This window comes from Benincasa hispida, chromosome 2, assembly GCF_027475165.1.
Source record: "Benincasa hispida cultivar pf3 chromosome 2, pf3_genome.v1.1, whole genome shotgun sequence".
In the NCBI taxonomy this organism is placed as follows: Eukaryota; Viridiplantae; Streptophyta; class Magnoliopsida; order Cucurbitales; family Cucurbitaceae; genus Benincasa; species Benincasa hispida.
The window spans coordinates 43,508,104-43,522,433 of NC_143479.1; the positions used below are offsets into that span (position 1 = coordinate 43,508,104).

At 31.4% G+C, this 14,330-nt stretch overlaps 1 protein-coding gene and 1 non-coding gene across 3 annotated transcripts; one reads left to right on the plus strand and one right to left on the minus strand.

Annotated features, from left to right (window-relative positions):
* The first annotated feature begins 4,060 nt into the window (after window positions 1–4,060).
* Window positions 4,061–8,000, plus strand: LOC120071363 (Lipase/lipooxygenase, PLAT/LH2 family protein). Of its 2 annotated transcripts, XM_090311158.1 has the most exons (5): window positions 4,105–4,244; window positions 4,501–4,713; window positions 6,487–6,647; window positions 6,714–6,873; window positions 7,027–8,000. In XM_090311158.1, exons 2-5 carry the CDS (start codon window positions 4,512–4,514, stop codon window positions 7,698–7,700), a joined length of 1,197 nt encoding a protein of 398 aa, XP_090167284.1. In that variant the 5' UTR covers window positions 4,105–4,244; window positions 4,501–4,511; the 3' UTR covers window positions 7,701–8,000. The 2 variants fall into 2 exon arrangements, with proteins under 2 accessions (XP_038879534.1, XP_090167284.1); XM_039023606.2 differs by having other exon boundaries at window positions 4,061–4,244; window positions 6,487–6,873.
* A 4,622-nt stretch (window positions 8,001–12,622) lies between these two features.
* TRNAG-UCC (transfer RNA glycine (anticodon UCC)) lies at window positions 12,623–12,694 on the minus strand. The gene has a single exon. It is a non-coding gene; the product is annotated as a tRNA-Gly (tRNA).
* Between the last annotated feature and the right edge of the window lie 1,636 nt (window positions 12,695–14,330).

Sequence of the window (14,330 nt, forward strand, 5' to 3'; positions counted from 1 at the left end):
TTTTGAATTTAGACGCGAACGACTTGATTATGATTCCAACAAAATTTTGGTGTTAGAACTTTGAGGTGATCTTGGTCAAACCCCTATTGGGTAAGTTGTGCTGGTAATTTGGGAATGATTTAATGTTTAAAAATTAGGCTTAAAGGTTAAGATTTTGTCCATGTTCTAGGATCTCATTCAAAAGTTGTGAAAGGCTAGAAAGAAGTTTGTTGACTTAACTTAACTTTTGGTTATTTGAGGTAAGTAATCTTACTATTGGAACTACCCACGGACCAGACATTAGATGAATGCTAGCATGTTAAATGAAGGTTATGGCAGAATGACATCATGAAAGATTGATAGTATAACATGATTAAAGTATGTTTTGTTACGAGATCTGAGTTATTTATTTATGCACATAGACACTTGAATGCTAGTATGAGATGATATGTGCTTCCATGGTTGTATTTGATCTGATGATGTTGAGGTATACATGTATGTTGTAGAACCATGATGTTGAGATATATGTGTATGTTGTAGAGCCATGATGTTGAGGTTTATATGTATGTCATAGATTCGTACAGTGATGATTATGATGTTGAAACTGTGCAAATGTCCTTACTGATTAGTTAAATGGCCATAGACTTTGTGTTTCCTTCGGGATTCATCAGTTTGTGTTTCCTTCGAGATTCACCAGTTTGTGTTTCCTTCGGGATTCACCAGTTTGTGTTTCCTTCGGGATTCACCAGTTTGTTTCTCCTTCGGGATTCACCAGTTTGTGTCTCCTTTGAGATTCATCAGAGGTAGTGGGCATACTTAACTACAGTAGGATAGGACCCAGTCTCCTTCTTGTTTCATGTGCATATGTCTCCCATGAGGACTAGAGCAGTTTATATGTTTCACCTGAAGTAGGTATCCAGAGGACATAGATGCCTAGCCTGACCCCAATGGTGGGGTTACTTACTAGTATTTTATAATAATTCTTTCTCCTGTTGTTGTTTCAGGTAAGAGTAGGGACGCACTGGCGAATGACAAGCAGAATCCGTGATCGAGCCACTGGGACCAGTTTTCATGCTTCCGCTCATAAGACTTAGATTTCCTTCATGTTCTGGCTAAACTTTCAATTTTGATGTCTGAACTTATTATTAAGAATTGTTTTTCATACTTATTTATTAACTTTTATGATTTATGGGTACCCTATTATTGTTTTTAATATTTGCATTTAATAAAGGACTTTTGAACTCCCCTTATCTATTTAGCATTTATTTCATCATAAAAGAGTGTCGTTTTAAGTTCCATGCATGCATGTATTTTAGTAACGGCCTAACTTAAGTCCTAGAGGGTCAGGTCATTACACTTAGTTTATTGGATTTGAGTAAATGCTTATAAAATAACATTTATTTTATTAATAACAATATGTGTACAAAATGTTTACAAACTATGAGACCACCGAGAAAATTAGGACACCAATCCCAACAGCAAGTCCCTGTGTTTGACCTTGAATCATCCTGAGAAACTCGCGATCTTGTTATACTTGGTGAGAGAGTAAGAAAACTTGTGACAGGAACGCATGATCATTGCATACATGCTTAACGCATAACACATATTCTTCAGACCACGCATGACCATTAACGCATACAATCAACAAGCAAATCAACGAGTGGAGTTTGTATAGGTCAATAACAAGATGAAAGTAGATAGTGTAGTAAGTAGGAGTAGGACATGTGTCAACACATCCCCGACCTCTCTCATTAGTTTGTAGTAAACTTTCATGCTCGGCCTCGAGACACCTTTGCTTGTGCCCCCTTACGAATGAAATTTACATGACTTTTTACTCAAACTTCAGAAATGGATAGGATTGATTTAATTTTTGCTCCAGTCAGTTTTTCCTATGGTTGACTCATTGGGGCGGAACTCTAGAATCTTAAATGAGGGGTTACATTTACTTTTCTAAATCAAACAATGATGACTAATAATTATAGGAATAAGAGTTATTTTTGGTGTAATTATTGGTTGAGATAGTCTCAATTCAGTGAAGAGGTAACTGATCACCCTACGGTGGCTTTTACCCTGCCCACTAAAGCATCATTGCAAAATAAATGTCACATAGGGTGCATTAGATTATTTTGCTAAATTGATTGGTTGTTTAAATTGGGTAATGCTTGTATAAATAATAGATAAATTGTATGTTTTCAACAATTTCAAATATGACAACCGCCGACAATCTTAAATTCGCTACATTAAATTTGCTTGCCGCCGACAAACTTAACGGTGATCACTACGCTACCTGGAAAAATACTATCAATATAGTACTTATCATTGATGACTTGCGATTCATCCTAGTTAAGGAGTGTCCTCAAGTCCACAGGTGACAAATTTTAATTGCTTTCTAGGAGTAGACTTTAAACTAACTTCTTTTTGTGTATAGTTTTCTTTTTTTTCCTTTGTTTTTTCTTTTTTGTAGGTCTCTCCAAAGCCTATAAAGAAAGAAAACCAAATTGAAGAGAGCGGTAACCCAATCATCACTTTGTGCACGAGAACGTTATCAGGGAAAGTTTTATGTTCCCTTGTACTTTTTATTTTTAGAGTTTTATTTAGGGATATATAAGGGACAATGTATCATTTTAAGTTGGGGGTCAGGTACCCGTTGGGTAGTTTTGATCTGATCTAGAGTCCTTGACCACTGTGCTCGGACAATATTTCTTGATTGATATGTGTGCTTTGAATGCTTGTCTGCTCTGTTGCTTAGTTTGTTATGATGAATAGTGTATGACGTACTCTTGTTGTGATAAAATTTACATGAAAGAATGTTATGAGAGCACAATAATGAATTTTAAGTCCATTTAAAACTTTTTTGCCCATTTTAAAAAAAATTCTTATCTCTCATGCATTTTTAAGTCATTGTTCTTACAAAATTAAAGTCTTGTATGCTTAGAATTGTATTATCAGGTATTCAAATTTCATTGTTGATTGCAAATTTCATTTTTTTTTACTATTGAGACTAGAGTAACAACTAAGTATAATTTTAGAGCAAACATGATATTTTTGAATAAATTTTTGTTCGAATATGTGTTTCTACCTTGCTCGGGACGAGTAAGAATTAAGTTAGGAGTGTTTGATAGCTCTAAAAAAGAGTTATAATTCCTAGCTTAACTCAAGCTCGTTAATAGATTTTTAATGTTAATTATCATATTTTTTAATATTGTTTTCTGATTTTGTAATTCAAACAGTCAAATTTTAAAAACAACATTTTTATGTTTTATTTGTATCCAGAATTTGAATTTCAAAATTTAAAATGCAGAATTATAGTAAATAAAGATAAAAATATTTAAAAATAGTGAAATATAATAGTGTATGTCATGTTATAAACCAAATTTAATTTTTTTTATATTAAAATATGTATTATTTAATGTATTACAAATTAAATTAGGTTAATATTTCAAGTTTGATCCCTATAATTTGCATAAAGTTAAAAGTTAGTCCATATGCTTTTAAATTTTGATTTAGTTGCTATGTTTTGATAGTCCATATAGTTTGTTAGATCCTTTTAAATAGTACCTACCACATGAACTATTTATTACGAAGCTTTACAACTATTTAATAAATAAATTAATAATAATTTATTGCAGACCAATATTTAGTAGGTATTTAATTAATTTATAACTGTTTAGATTAGAATTCAATTTTTGAATTTTGCTACCGAACATATATATGAAAATATATAATATAACTTTGTTTTCATTTAATCCATTGTTTTTAAATTTCTGTTTTTCAGATTCTCTTCGTAACAGGTCTAGAGATGGCAAAATTTCCCACAGGTTGGGTCCTTGCGGGTCTTTGACCCGATCGGGACGGAAAATCCCCGATTTAACTGGGTACGGGGTCAAACCAGGATTTAAATTGGGTCCCCGATCGGGAATGGAGAAGGGATCTCTCGTCTTTTACCCCAAACCTGATCTCCGCCTCCGTCCCGATTTATATATATATATAAACTACAGTAGTTGAAGGTTTTTTTTTTATTTTTTTTTTATTTTTAATTTTAATTTTTCAATATAATAATTTAAAGTTTAAATGTGTAATTGTAACCAATTTGATGTTTCAGGGTGATTTTGTGCAATTTCCTGTCAATTTTTTTCTCCATTGGATAGAAAATAAGGTTATGTTTGCAAATAGTTTTGAAGTATTCCTCTCCCTCTCTCGTTCAGTTTCCTCGTCGTCGATGGCTGCTTTTCTACAGTAATTTCGTGGAGCGGTCTCAGTTTCAGGTGACTTTCATTATCCTCTCTTCTTGCTTCTATGACGAATTTCCGATTAAGACTAGGTTCATATCAAACCGCTGCAGTTCCATACACAATTGTCAAGAACAAAATTTTAATCGTGTATTCAAATAGATTGGAAGGTGTTTCATTTTCGCATCATGATGTTGTTGTTGATTATAAAGTCTCGGTAGAATATTGAAATGGTGAAAGGAATGTTTTCAATTCTGCGGATGATGGACGAAACTTGTTTTTTGATTTCTAGGGTTTGTTGAGATGGATTGTGTCACTCCAATGGTTCTCTGGTGTGCTGGAGTTGCGGACATCGACGCGCTTTCTACAAAGCATCTAATATTTGCAACTCACAAAAGCTTCACTTCGGGGAGGAAATCATTGAACTCTGTTTTTTCTAGGTCGGGTTGTTCTCGATACCCCGTTTCTCGATTTCGTATTCGGGCCAAGCGCTCTCGTTTTCAAGGTATTTTTCTGCCTTCAAAGAATAGGGGTGATATATTTGATCATTTTCATGGTTTCTATGTTAATAAACTATGGAAATGACACAAGAATTCCAATGTTTTCATGGTTCCACATCCCTTAATTTATAAGGCGGATTTGTAATCATTTTATTTTTGGTTTTTGTTTATTTAAAATTAAGTCTATTTTCTCCCCATTTATTACAACGATTTGCATCTTTCTTAGATATAATGGTTGAATTCTTAGCAAAATTCCAAAAATAAAAATAACATTTTAAAAACTACTTTTTTTAGTTTTCAAAATTTCGCTTAGTTTTTTAAATTATCAGTAAAAAGTGGATAACAAAAGAAGAAATTTGAAAATGAAAGTAGTATCTATAGGCTTAATTTTCAAAAACAAAAACAAAAAAACAAAATGGTTACAAGACAGGGTCTAAGCTTTTCTGTCTCTGTTATGTGCTTTTGCATGCATAATCATTGCCATGTTATTTAATCAATGATTGACTCTAAATGCAGGGGCAAAAGGAGGGTCCCATTGCCTCTATCTTAGCTCATTCTGGATTAAGAAAATTGATTAGAAAAGTTAGGTTCCGTTTGGTAATGATGTCTATGCTTGTTTTGCTCCAATTTTAAAATCATGATTTTCATATTACTTAAAGAAACACCTAAACTCCTAGCTATGTTTTTGGAATCTACTCTTTTTAGTTTTCAGAACTTTGGTTGGTTTTTAGTAACAGTAGAAAGTGGATTATAAATATAGAAACTTATTGGTAAAAGTAGTGTTTATACGTGTAATGTTAAAAAATTAAATGATTATCAAACGGGATCTAAGAATTTAAAATTTTCCTGCTAATTTGCCTCTAAAATTTCAGAATTGGAAGACTATAGATGAAATTCTTTATGAAAAATTTTGGCTCCTTTCAATGGTATAAACCAAACCACATAATCTGAAAGCTCTCCTGCAAAGGAATTGTTCTGTAAGACCTGTAATTTACACGTGTGAAAGAAAGGGTAAAAGGGAAAAGCAGTGGCAAGGGAGAATTAGTGAAGTGGGGACGTGGCAAATTCTGTTACAAGTCTGGGAGGGGACTTTCCGCTGGGGTTTATGATCCCATTTTAGGGTGTGAAGAAGATTGGAGCTTGTGAAAGCTTTAGGAGAGGGAGGTGCTCTCGAATCAGCCCTTATCAAGTTCTTTGTTCTTGTTCTTGCTTAAGACTAATTATTTCTCTTTTTTTTCTCGGTGCTTTGTATTTTCCCTGATATTGTGATTTTTTATTTTTATTTTCTGGAATATCACAGATCAGGGAGGTATTTTCCCCTGTTTGTCCTTGTTGGGTATTTCTGTGAGCGCAGGAGTCACGATACCTAACATGTTCATCTGATGATTTTTCATTTTTTCTCAACATATATTTTTTTGGTAAATCTTGCCTGCCATAGCGCTGTTGTGAATTTCGTTCTAATAGTTGGCGAGCTTGATTATATTTGAATGTGGATGAACTGTATTTTGGCTGTATATTTGTCATGGAATGGTGACTAACTAACAACTTATTATTATTTTATTTATTTATTTTATTGAAACAACTGCTCTCATTGAGAAAAAAAAAATGAAAGAATACCAGGACATACAAAAAACCAATCCCACGAAAACCCCACTAACAACTTATCTTTTAGAACAATCCATTTCTTTTTGTTCATTATTTGCATTAGATTAAGTCGGGTTTTTTTTCTTCACACTTTGGTATTTAGATTCTTGCAAGTTTATGTTACCTGGCCACAGATTTTCAGGATTATGCCAAACCTTCACATCTTATACAAGCCTCAGAATTGGGGGTCTGCACGAAAACTTCAATTGAGAAAATCCTATCATCTTTGAAGGGAAATGAATCTCAGGCCTTGATCAAGGTTGATATAAGCACTAGCAAGCTCTATGGATCAAGTGTAAGTGACTTGAATGCTGGAATTCTCCTGTGTTTGATAGATGAAAAGGGAAATTCTATATTACAGAGAATACCTTCAAGTTTGATGACACATGATCTTTCTAAAGAAAAGGATATTTTGGATGGTCCTGAAATTCTCTTGTTCCAGAGGGGTTCCATTGATGAGTTTGTCTTCGAGGGACCTAAATTGGGTAGATTAGAAGCCGTCTGGCTGAGCGTTGATTCAGGTTAGTTTGTGCCACATACACTCATACTATTTTCCAAAAACTGTCGGGTCTCTTTTGGAACTTAAAATGATTTTGACTGTATATGTTGCTTGTATCAAATAGATTTTGTCAAGAAATTTAACAAAACGTTTTTTTTTCCCTCATCTTAGCCAGGCCAGTGGAGAGTAGGAAGTCTAAGCTTGTATGTCATATCTCAATTAAAATCTGAGGGGGAAGAGCTTCAGTACATGGGCCTCAAGTTTGAATTCCCAGCTGAGGATATATTACTTGGGGAGGGCAGCGACAAGTCAATGATAGAACTTAGGCCTTGCCTCGTATCGGAAGTATCTGGAATTGAGCCCTTATCCTTCCTGAACAAAAGCTCAAATTTAGCCACCATCGACAGTATATCCAATGAGGAAAGCATGAAAGAATATGCAGACTTGAAGCTCTCTTTGCTTGCTTATGATGCGTTGTTGATCCTTGCTGGCACATCTGTTTCATCCTTCTTAGCTGGTGAAAATGCCGGTCTTGCATTCTTAGCTGGTGGCATTCTTGGCTTCTTGTATCTGCTGCTCTTGCAAAGATCCGTGGACGAGTTACCTGCTCCAACACCAATTTCTGAAACAACTAGGAATGAAGATCAACGATACAAAGGCCCTCTATCGGCATTGGCACTGGCAGTTGGATTTTCCATTCTTACAGTTAAGTTCAACTTGGGAGATTCAACCATGATACTGTCGCCTAAAGAAGTGGTGATAGGAATGCTGGGATTTCTTGCATGTAAAGTTGCTGTTGTTTTGGCTGCAGTAAAGCCAATGGCGCTGGGTCGAAAGGTAAATGAATGAACGTGAATGTTCTTTTATTGGAATGTCTGAGATTTAGTGTATTTTTCAAAATAGAAAGATAGAATATGAAACAATCCAATTGGCGAGAAAATAGAGAGAGAGAGAGCGAGAGAGAGAGAGAGAGAAGGAAAGGATAAAAGAAAACAAAACAAAAGAAAAGGAAAGAAAGAAACTGACCAACATATTGTGTAGGGGAAGTATACTTGCATATAATGTAGGATTTATATGTATATATTATACTTTTGCATCTGGTTGGAAATAAAGCTTTCACTTGCCCTCCATTTCGGGCATCTTTTCGTTGATTAGAATACTTAAAGGATGAAAGTTGGTTCGATTAACTTGTAGTGATAAATATGATGGGGTTAAGGTCTCTTGTTAGACAGATTGATATGAGAAAGCATGTAGGAGTTTGATTATCCTATAGATTTTAGGATTTGTTTGGAATGACTTTTCTAGTATTCGAAAAGGGTTATCTATGGTCGGTTAGATTTTTTATTCATAGACCTCCGGGAGTCGAAAGTTCGAGTATTGGAGCAGGGGCAAACATATAAAGTAGGATTGCCTTGTGAGGTTGCCAATGCATTTCTTTGTTGCAATGATAATGAGATCGAAGGGTGGACTATTCTCAGGGAAACGGAGGGGTCGAGTTCCTCATAGACAATAATCATTTTTTTCTCGATTATAATTTTACCTTTCTCTAAAGAAATGAAGTTAAAATTTGAGCCCCCCGTTTAAAGGGTGGTTATTATTATTATTATTATTTAATTTTTGTGGCGAATCGAATCCAATTAAACGGCTAAATTCTTGAAATTTAAAATAGAAACAAGCTGCTCATTTTTAATTTTGAAAATCAAGTAAATATTTCTTAGTTGAAATATATGTTTTTATTTTTTATTTTATTTTATTTTATTTGGTATAAATCAGCTCAAATTTATTCATTTTGAATATCAAATTGTTAATAAAAATATATAATGTAAATATTTTTGGTCTTTGAGGTTAGGGTAACAAGTCAATTTCACTTGTTGTGGAACGGCGAGGAACAAAATGTTTCTTACCGTTTTAGATCTGGGCTAGAAATGGCATTGAGATGCTCCTCACCCCTAGGGACGGTGTGATAGAATTTTATTAAGTAGGGACTATATTCTAAATATAAACCATAAAAACTAAATTTTAACTTTCTTCAATCCTCTGAGTATGGTTCATAGGCTATGTTTATGTTTTTGTTTTTGTTTTTTGTATTTTTGTTTTTAAAATTTGTAATTTAGGTCTTGTTTTGTAACTATTATTATTATTATTATTTTTTATTTTATGATTTTTAGTTTTTGAAAATTGAGCCTATGAACATCTGTTTCACCTCTAAATTTTTTGACTATGTTATTTACTTTCTACCCATATTTTAAAAATCACGTTAAGTTTTGAAAACCAAAAAATTAGTTTTTTTAAAACTTACTTTTGTTTTTGAATATTGATTAGGAATTTAACACTTTTAATTAATAAAGATGAAAATTATTTAAGAAAATAGACTTGGCTATGCTTTTGGTTTTACCCCAAAAAGTCTCACACCAATGAAGGTAGTTGTTCTCCCTTATAAACTTATGGTCATCCCTTTATTTAACCAATGTGGGGTTTTGGACATTCCCAAAAGACCACATACCCTCTCCTTAAATAGTTTTCCATCCATCTAACTCTTATATAGGTTTTCTCCTCTTCACCGGAGTATCCTACCAGCTAATAGAGTTTAACCACGGATCACACCATGACTACTTTCGAGGCTCTAGTACGCATCTTTGTTCAGCACCTGAGGATTCTATCGAGCATAGTTAAGTCAGGGGCATGACTTTAATACCAATTGTTGGGAAAAGCTTCCCACTTCTATTGTAGGAATAGGTAGAAAATAATAGAGAAATTAAAAAAAAGGAATAAAATTGGGAACACAAGAATTTACATGGAAAGCTCCCAACTCGGAGAAAAACCACGACCTACCAAAAAGAAATCCATTATGTGAAAAATTGTTACAATCACATAGAAAAATTATCTCCCTTGATTCCAATTACAAGAGAACCTTTTCAATGTAGGACAAATCCATGACTTTCCTAAATCTTTTTAATGTGGGATAAGTGCACTTCTAATATTTTGCCAAAAACTCAACACTATTTTTGCAAAAACTTTGATAAATATTTAAAGTTTCATGATTTTCCTAGGTGGATAATTTCTTAATACATCATTTAAAAGTACATTCATAAGAATGTTACATTACAAATTTAGTTCCTATGTTTTCAAAACTGTTTTGAGTAAGCCTTTAAATTTTAAATTTTGTGTCTAAAAGTCATTTAAACATGTCTAAAAATAGATCCATAAACTTTCAATTTGGTAAATGATAGGTCTGGACATATTCCAAATTTTCAAAAATTAATTATTTTGTTGGTAAATGATAGGTCTGGACATATTCCAAATTTTCAAAAATTAATTATTTTGTTGGGCATAAATTTTATTTTTATACTTAATTGTTTAAGACAAAACCTATTAAATACAAAGCCAAATTTTATATGTGATGTAGAATTTTAATTTTAATAAAAATTTTCAAATGGGTAAGAGATCAGATACAAAATTTGAAGCTAAAATTTATTAATCAACCTCGAGAACTTAAGAATCTATTCGATGCTTTTAAAAGTTCATAAATCATAATTAGATAAATCTAAAACAATATGGGCAAACTTTTATATATGAACTTGTGCCCTCCATAATCAAGTTTTGAATTCGTCACTAATGTCAATACTGATACTAAGATTTAAGTTTTATGGATATATTGACAAAATATCGATATCGACCAATATTTCTGTAAATAAAAGGTTAAATTAAAGAAAATATTTCTAAATTTTGTACATTCTTTGAAAAATTACCTTGAACTTTTAAAAGTACTATACCAGGAATATCAATGAACCCAATTATTGAAATTGCTCAAGGTCAATTTTGGATCCAATTCGAAATTTTTCTTGGGAGGTATCGAGGATTCCTCACTTCTTTCTCTCATTCAAAACCGTGCAAATATCAATCACGTTGATCTTTTGATCCGGCACAGAAAATGGCAAATTTTCCATATAGATCGTCGGAACTCAGAATTTCTTCGATTCCGTCGAGCTGCTTCAATGGCTCGATATTGCGACCAGCTCTACAACTTTTAGTGCTGAACACGGGGGAAAGATCATTTATACCGATACTAACATCATTAATGACTTGAACTTTAAAAAAGATTTAAAAAATACCATTATTGTGAAAAATTAATAGAAAACACTTGGTTTTTGTCTTAAAAATACTCCAAATTTCAAATGTTTATTAATACTTTAAAAAAGTTTGAAAATATCATTACCATATATATAGGGAAGAAAATGCCAGCGTCTCGTTTTAAAAATATTATTGAACTTTCAAATTTTTTATTAATACCATTCTCCAAAAGAAAGTGTAAAAAATAGTCTTCGAGTACTATATGGACAAATACCCATCATCTCCCTCTTCCATTTCTTTACCTCACTTCTTCATTACTCATCCTAATTCTTTTTCTTTCATTCCTCAATCTCTAAAGCTTTCTTCGTTTCTCTATTTTTTTATCTTCTTAAATATAAAAAAGTTAAACAAACTGAAGAAACTCTTTCATTCTGCATGTCCAAACATAAATATAAGAAAACTGAATACCTAAGGTTTCGTTTGGTAATTATTTCGTTTTTTGGTTTTTTCTTTTTGAAAAATTAAGCCTATAAACACTTTAAATTTCTTTCTTTATTATCTGTTATATATTAATGGTTTAAAAAGCCAAACTAAAATCTGAAAACTAAAAAAAAAAAAAAATAGCTTTTAAAAACTTGTTTTTATTGTTGGAATTTGACTAAGAATTCAACTGTTATATTTAAAAAAGATAAAAATCATGGTAAGAAATGAGAAGGAAATAAGTTTAATTCTTAAATACCAAAAACAAAAAATGAAATGATTACTAAACAGAACCTAAACAATTAATTTCTTTGAAGATATCTAAAGTTAAACCAATTTGAAAACAACTTAAATAGATACCCTCATTTTTTTCCATATTGATATTGAACAAAATATGATAATGAACATATTTTCTTTCTCTTTCCTCATTGGTTATCATCAAAATTATGACCCATATTCCTAATTTGTGTCTCTTTATGTTTATTAAAATCTAAGAATATTAACTCACATCCATGTACAATCTTGTTAAAATATTTAAATCCTAAGGTCTTTTGGTGGTTTCATTATTATTTTCCTTTCTTTTTGCTATAACATATGTACCTCGATTAAGGGAGGAGAAATAGAAGAAGAGGTAAAAAAGTATTGAAAAAGAGAGTGAAAACAAATAAGAGCTAGGCCACATATTGAAGTAGAGGAGAGAGGTGAAATAGGATGTAGATAAACAAATTTCATCTATATTTACTAATGCTAAAGGTATTTTTAAACTTTTTTTCCCAAGGATTAAATAATACAACTTTTGAAAGTTCAACAACATTTTTGAAACGAGATGCTAACGATTTCCATTCATATATAATAATTATAAGGCTATTTTTATTTTTATTTTTCTAAAGTTTAAAGGATGAAACTTTGAATGTTTAGGAATATTTTGGAAAAAAATTAATGATAAAGATAATTTTAATCTTTTTAAAAAGTTTAAGGGTATTAATGAAACTTTTAAAAGTTCAAGGTTACTTTTGTAACAAAGTACAAAATTGAGGATATTTCTATAGTTTAGCCTACTAAAGATCATGTAAATTAATAATTAAGTTGTTTTTATTGCCAAATAAAGCTATAGATATTGAAGTCAATACATATTAATTCATAAAATCAATGTCAAACCTAGTTTAATCTTCGGTTATAATAAGGATTTTGTTAAAAATAAAAGGAAAAAAAGATAGAAATGCGTTTGCCGGGAGTCGAACCCGGGTCTATTGCTTGGAAGGCAATTATCCTAACCGTTGGACTACAAACGCATGTTTGTTCAGAATGAAATTTTAATTATATTGTATAAAAAAGAAATGTATTTAGTATTGCTTAACAAAAAATTGATTTCATATCATTTTCATCCTTAAATTTGAGCTATACATATTCTTTTGTGTTGATATAATATTGTTGGAAAGATGGTAAATTATATCTTTCATAAAGGTGTCCGAGTGGATCTTAGTCATACACACTGTTAACTAATCTCATGAATTATAAGAATTTTAGAATGATTTGATGAAAAACAACTCATTATATTAGAGTAGTTTTATTTTTAACAAATATAATTTGATAACCTATTTAGATCTAACTTTATGTGGATCAAATAAATATCACGCATTAGCATAACCAGTTCGATTCAATTGGATTCTTCATAAATATAATCTACATTAATATAATACATCTGAATTGATTTTACTTTTTGTTTCAAACTAAATATCTTTAGATTAAAAAATGTGTCTTTATTGTTGGGAATTTAAACTAAGAAATAAATTAGATGCGGAAGAATAAAATTATATCTAATTTTTACTTCCATAGGTTAGAGCAAAAAAGATTAACAATTATAAAATAACAATAATTAAGAGATGGAAAAAGGAGAATGGCATAAAGATATACTTATTCGTCTTACATTCGAGACTACGTCCAATCTTCTACAACTGCAGGTTCTACTATGATGAAGATTGCAATTTTTCAAAACTTGCACTACAAATCTTTTTCCAAATAGTCCAACACGAACTATTTGATTTCATATACCACAATTTGGTATCTTGGAATTAACAAGAAGAGAAATATACCAAAACCCGAAGAAAATACTCTCTGTATTTTAATTCTCATTGCTAAACGGACCACACATAGACGGAGGAAAAGACTACCAAATCGAAGTTACCGTCTACGTCTTTTTTTTTGGCCACCTCCAAATATTGTCGTCACTCTTTTTTTTTTTTTTTTTTTGATTTGCAGACGTTCCCACCATTCTCATTTAAAAGTGTATATATGTATGTATATATGTATGTATGTATGTATGTATGTTTATATGTAGGGACAGTTGTAAATATAGACATTAGACCTAAAGTATTAGCAGATATAACATAATGTAAAAAAAATTACAAATATGGCCAAATTTAAATAGTCTATTAATGATAGACCATATTATTGGTAGGAGTCTATTAGTGATAGACTATATCATTAGTAAGAGTCTATCAACGATAGAAGTCTATTGCTGATAGACTTCACTATATTTGTAATTTTTTTTAAAATGATGTTATATACTTGGTTATAATTCCTAAAAATGCTTCCAGGTGCAATTATCTTTATATATATACGTATGTATGTATGTATGTATATTAGTGACCAATAACCTAAGACAAATGGGCCAAGCCCAAACTTTGGTCAAAATTTGTAACTTAATTGTACATCTTCAATTTTGACTCCCATATATATATGTGTGTATACATATATATATATACATACATATATTTGTAATTGTTATAATCATGCCACATAACTATACAAAATTAAATCTCTTCTTAATTGTTATAATCATGCCGCATTATGTTCCTTCAATTTCAACCCCCATTATTCTGTAATCATTTTCATGCATTATTAAATAACAGATTAATCACTCAGTTC

Bases quoted from the DNA above. Each gene is read 5' to 3' on its own strand.
- LOC120071363 (XM_039023606.2), top strand. From the start codon at position 4,512: ATGGATTGTGTCACTCCAATGGTTCTCTGGTGTGCTGGAGTTGCGGAC. The intron at 4,714-6,486 runs GTATTTTTCTGC...ACCTGGCCACAG, and splicing joins CAAGCGCTCTCGTTTTCAAG to ATTTTCAGGATTATGCCAAA. The intron at 6,874-7,026 runs GTTAGTTTGTGC...CATCTTAGCCAG, and splicing joins CTGGCTGAGCGTTGATTCAG to GCCAGTGGAGAGTAGGAAGT.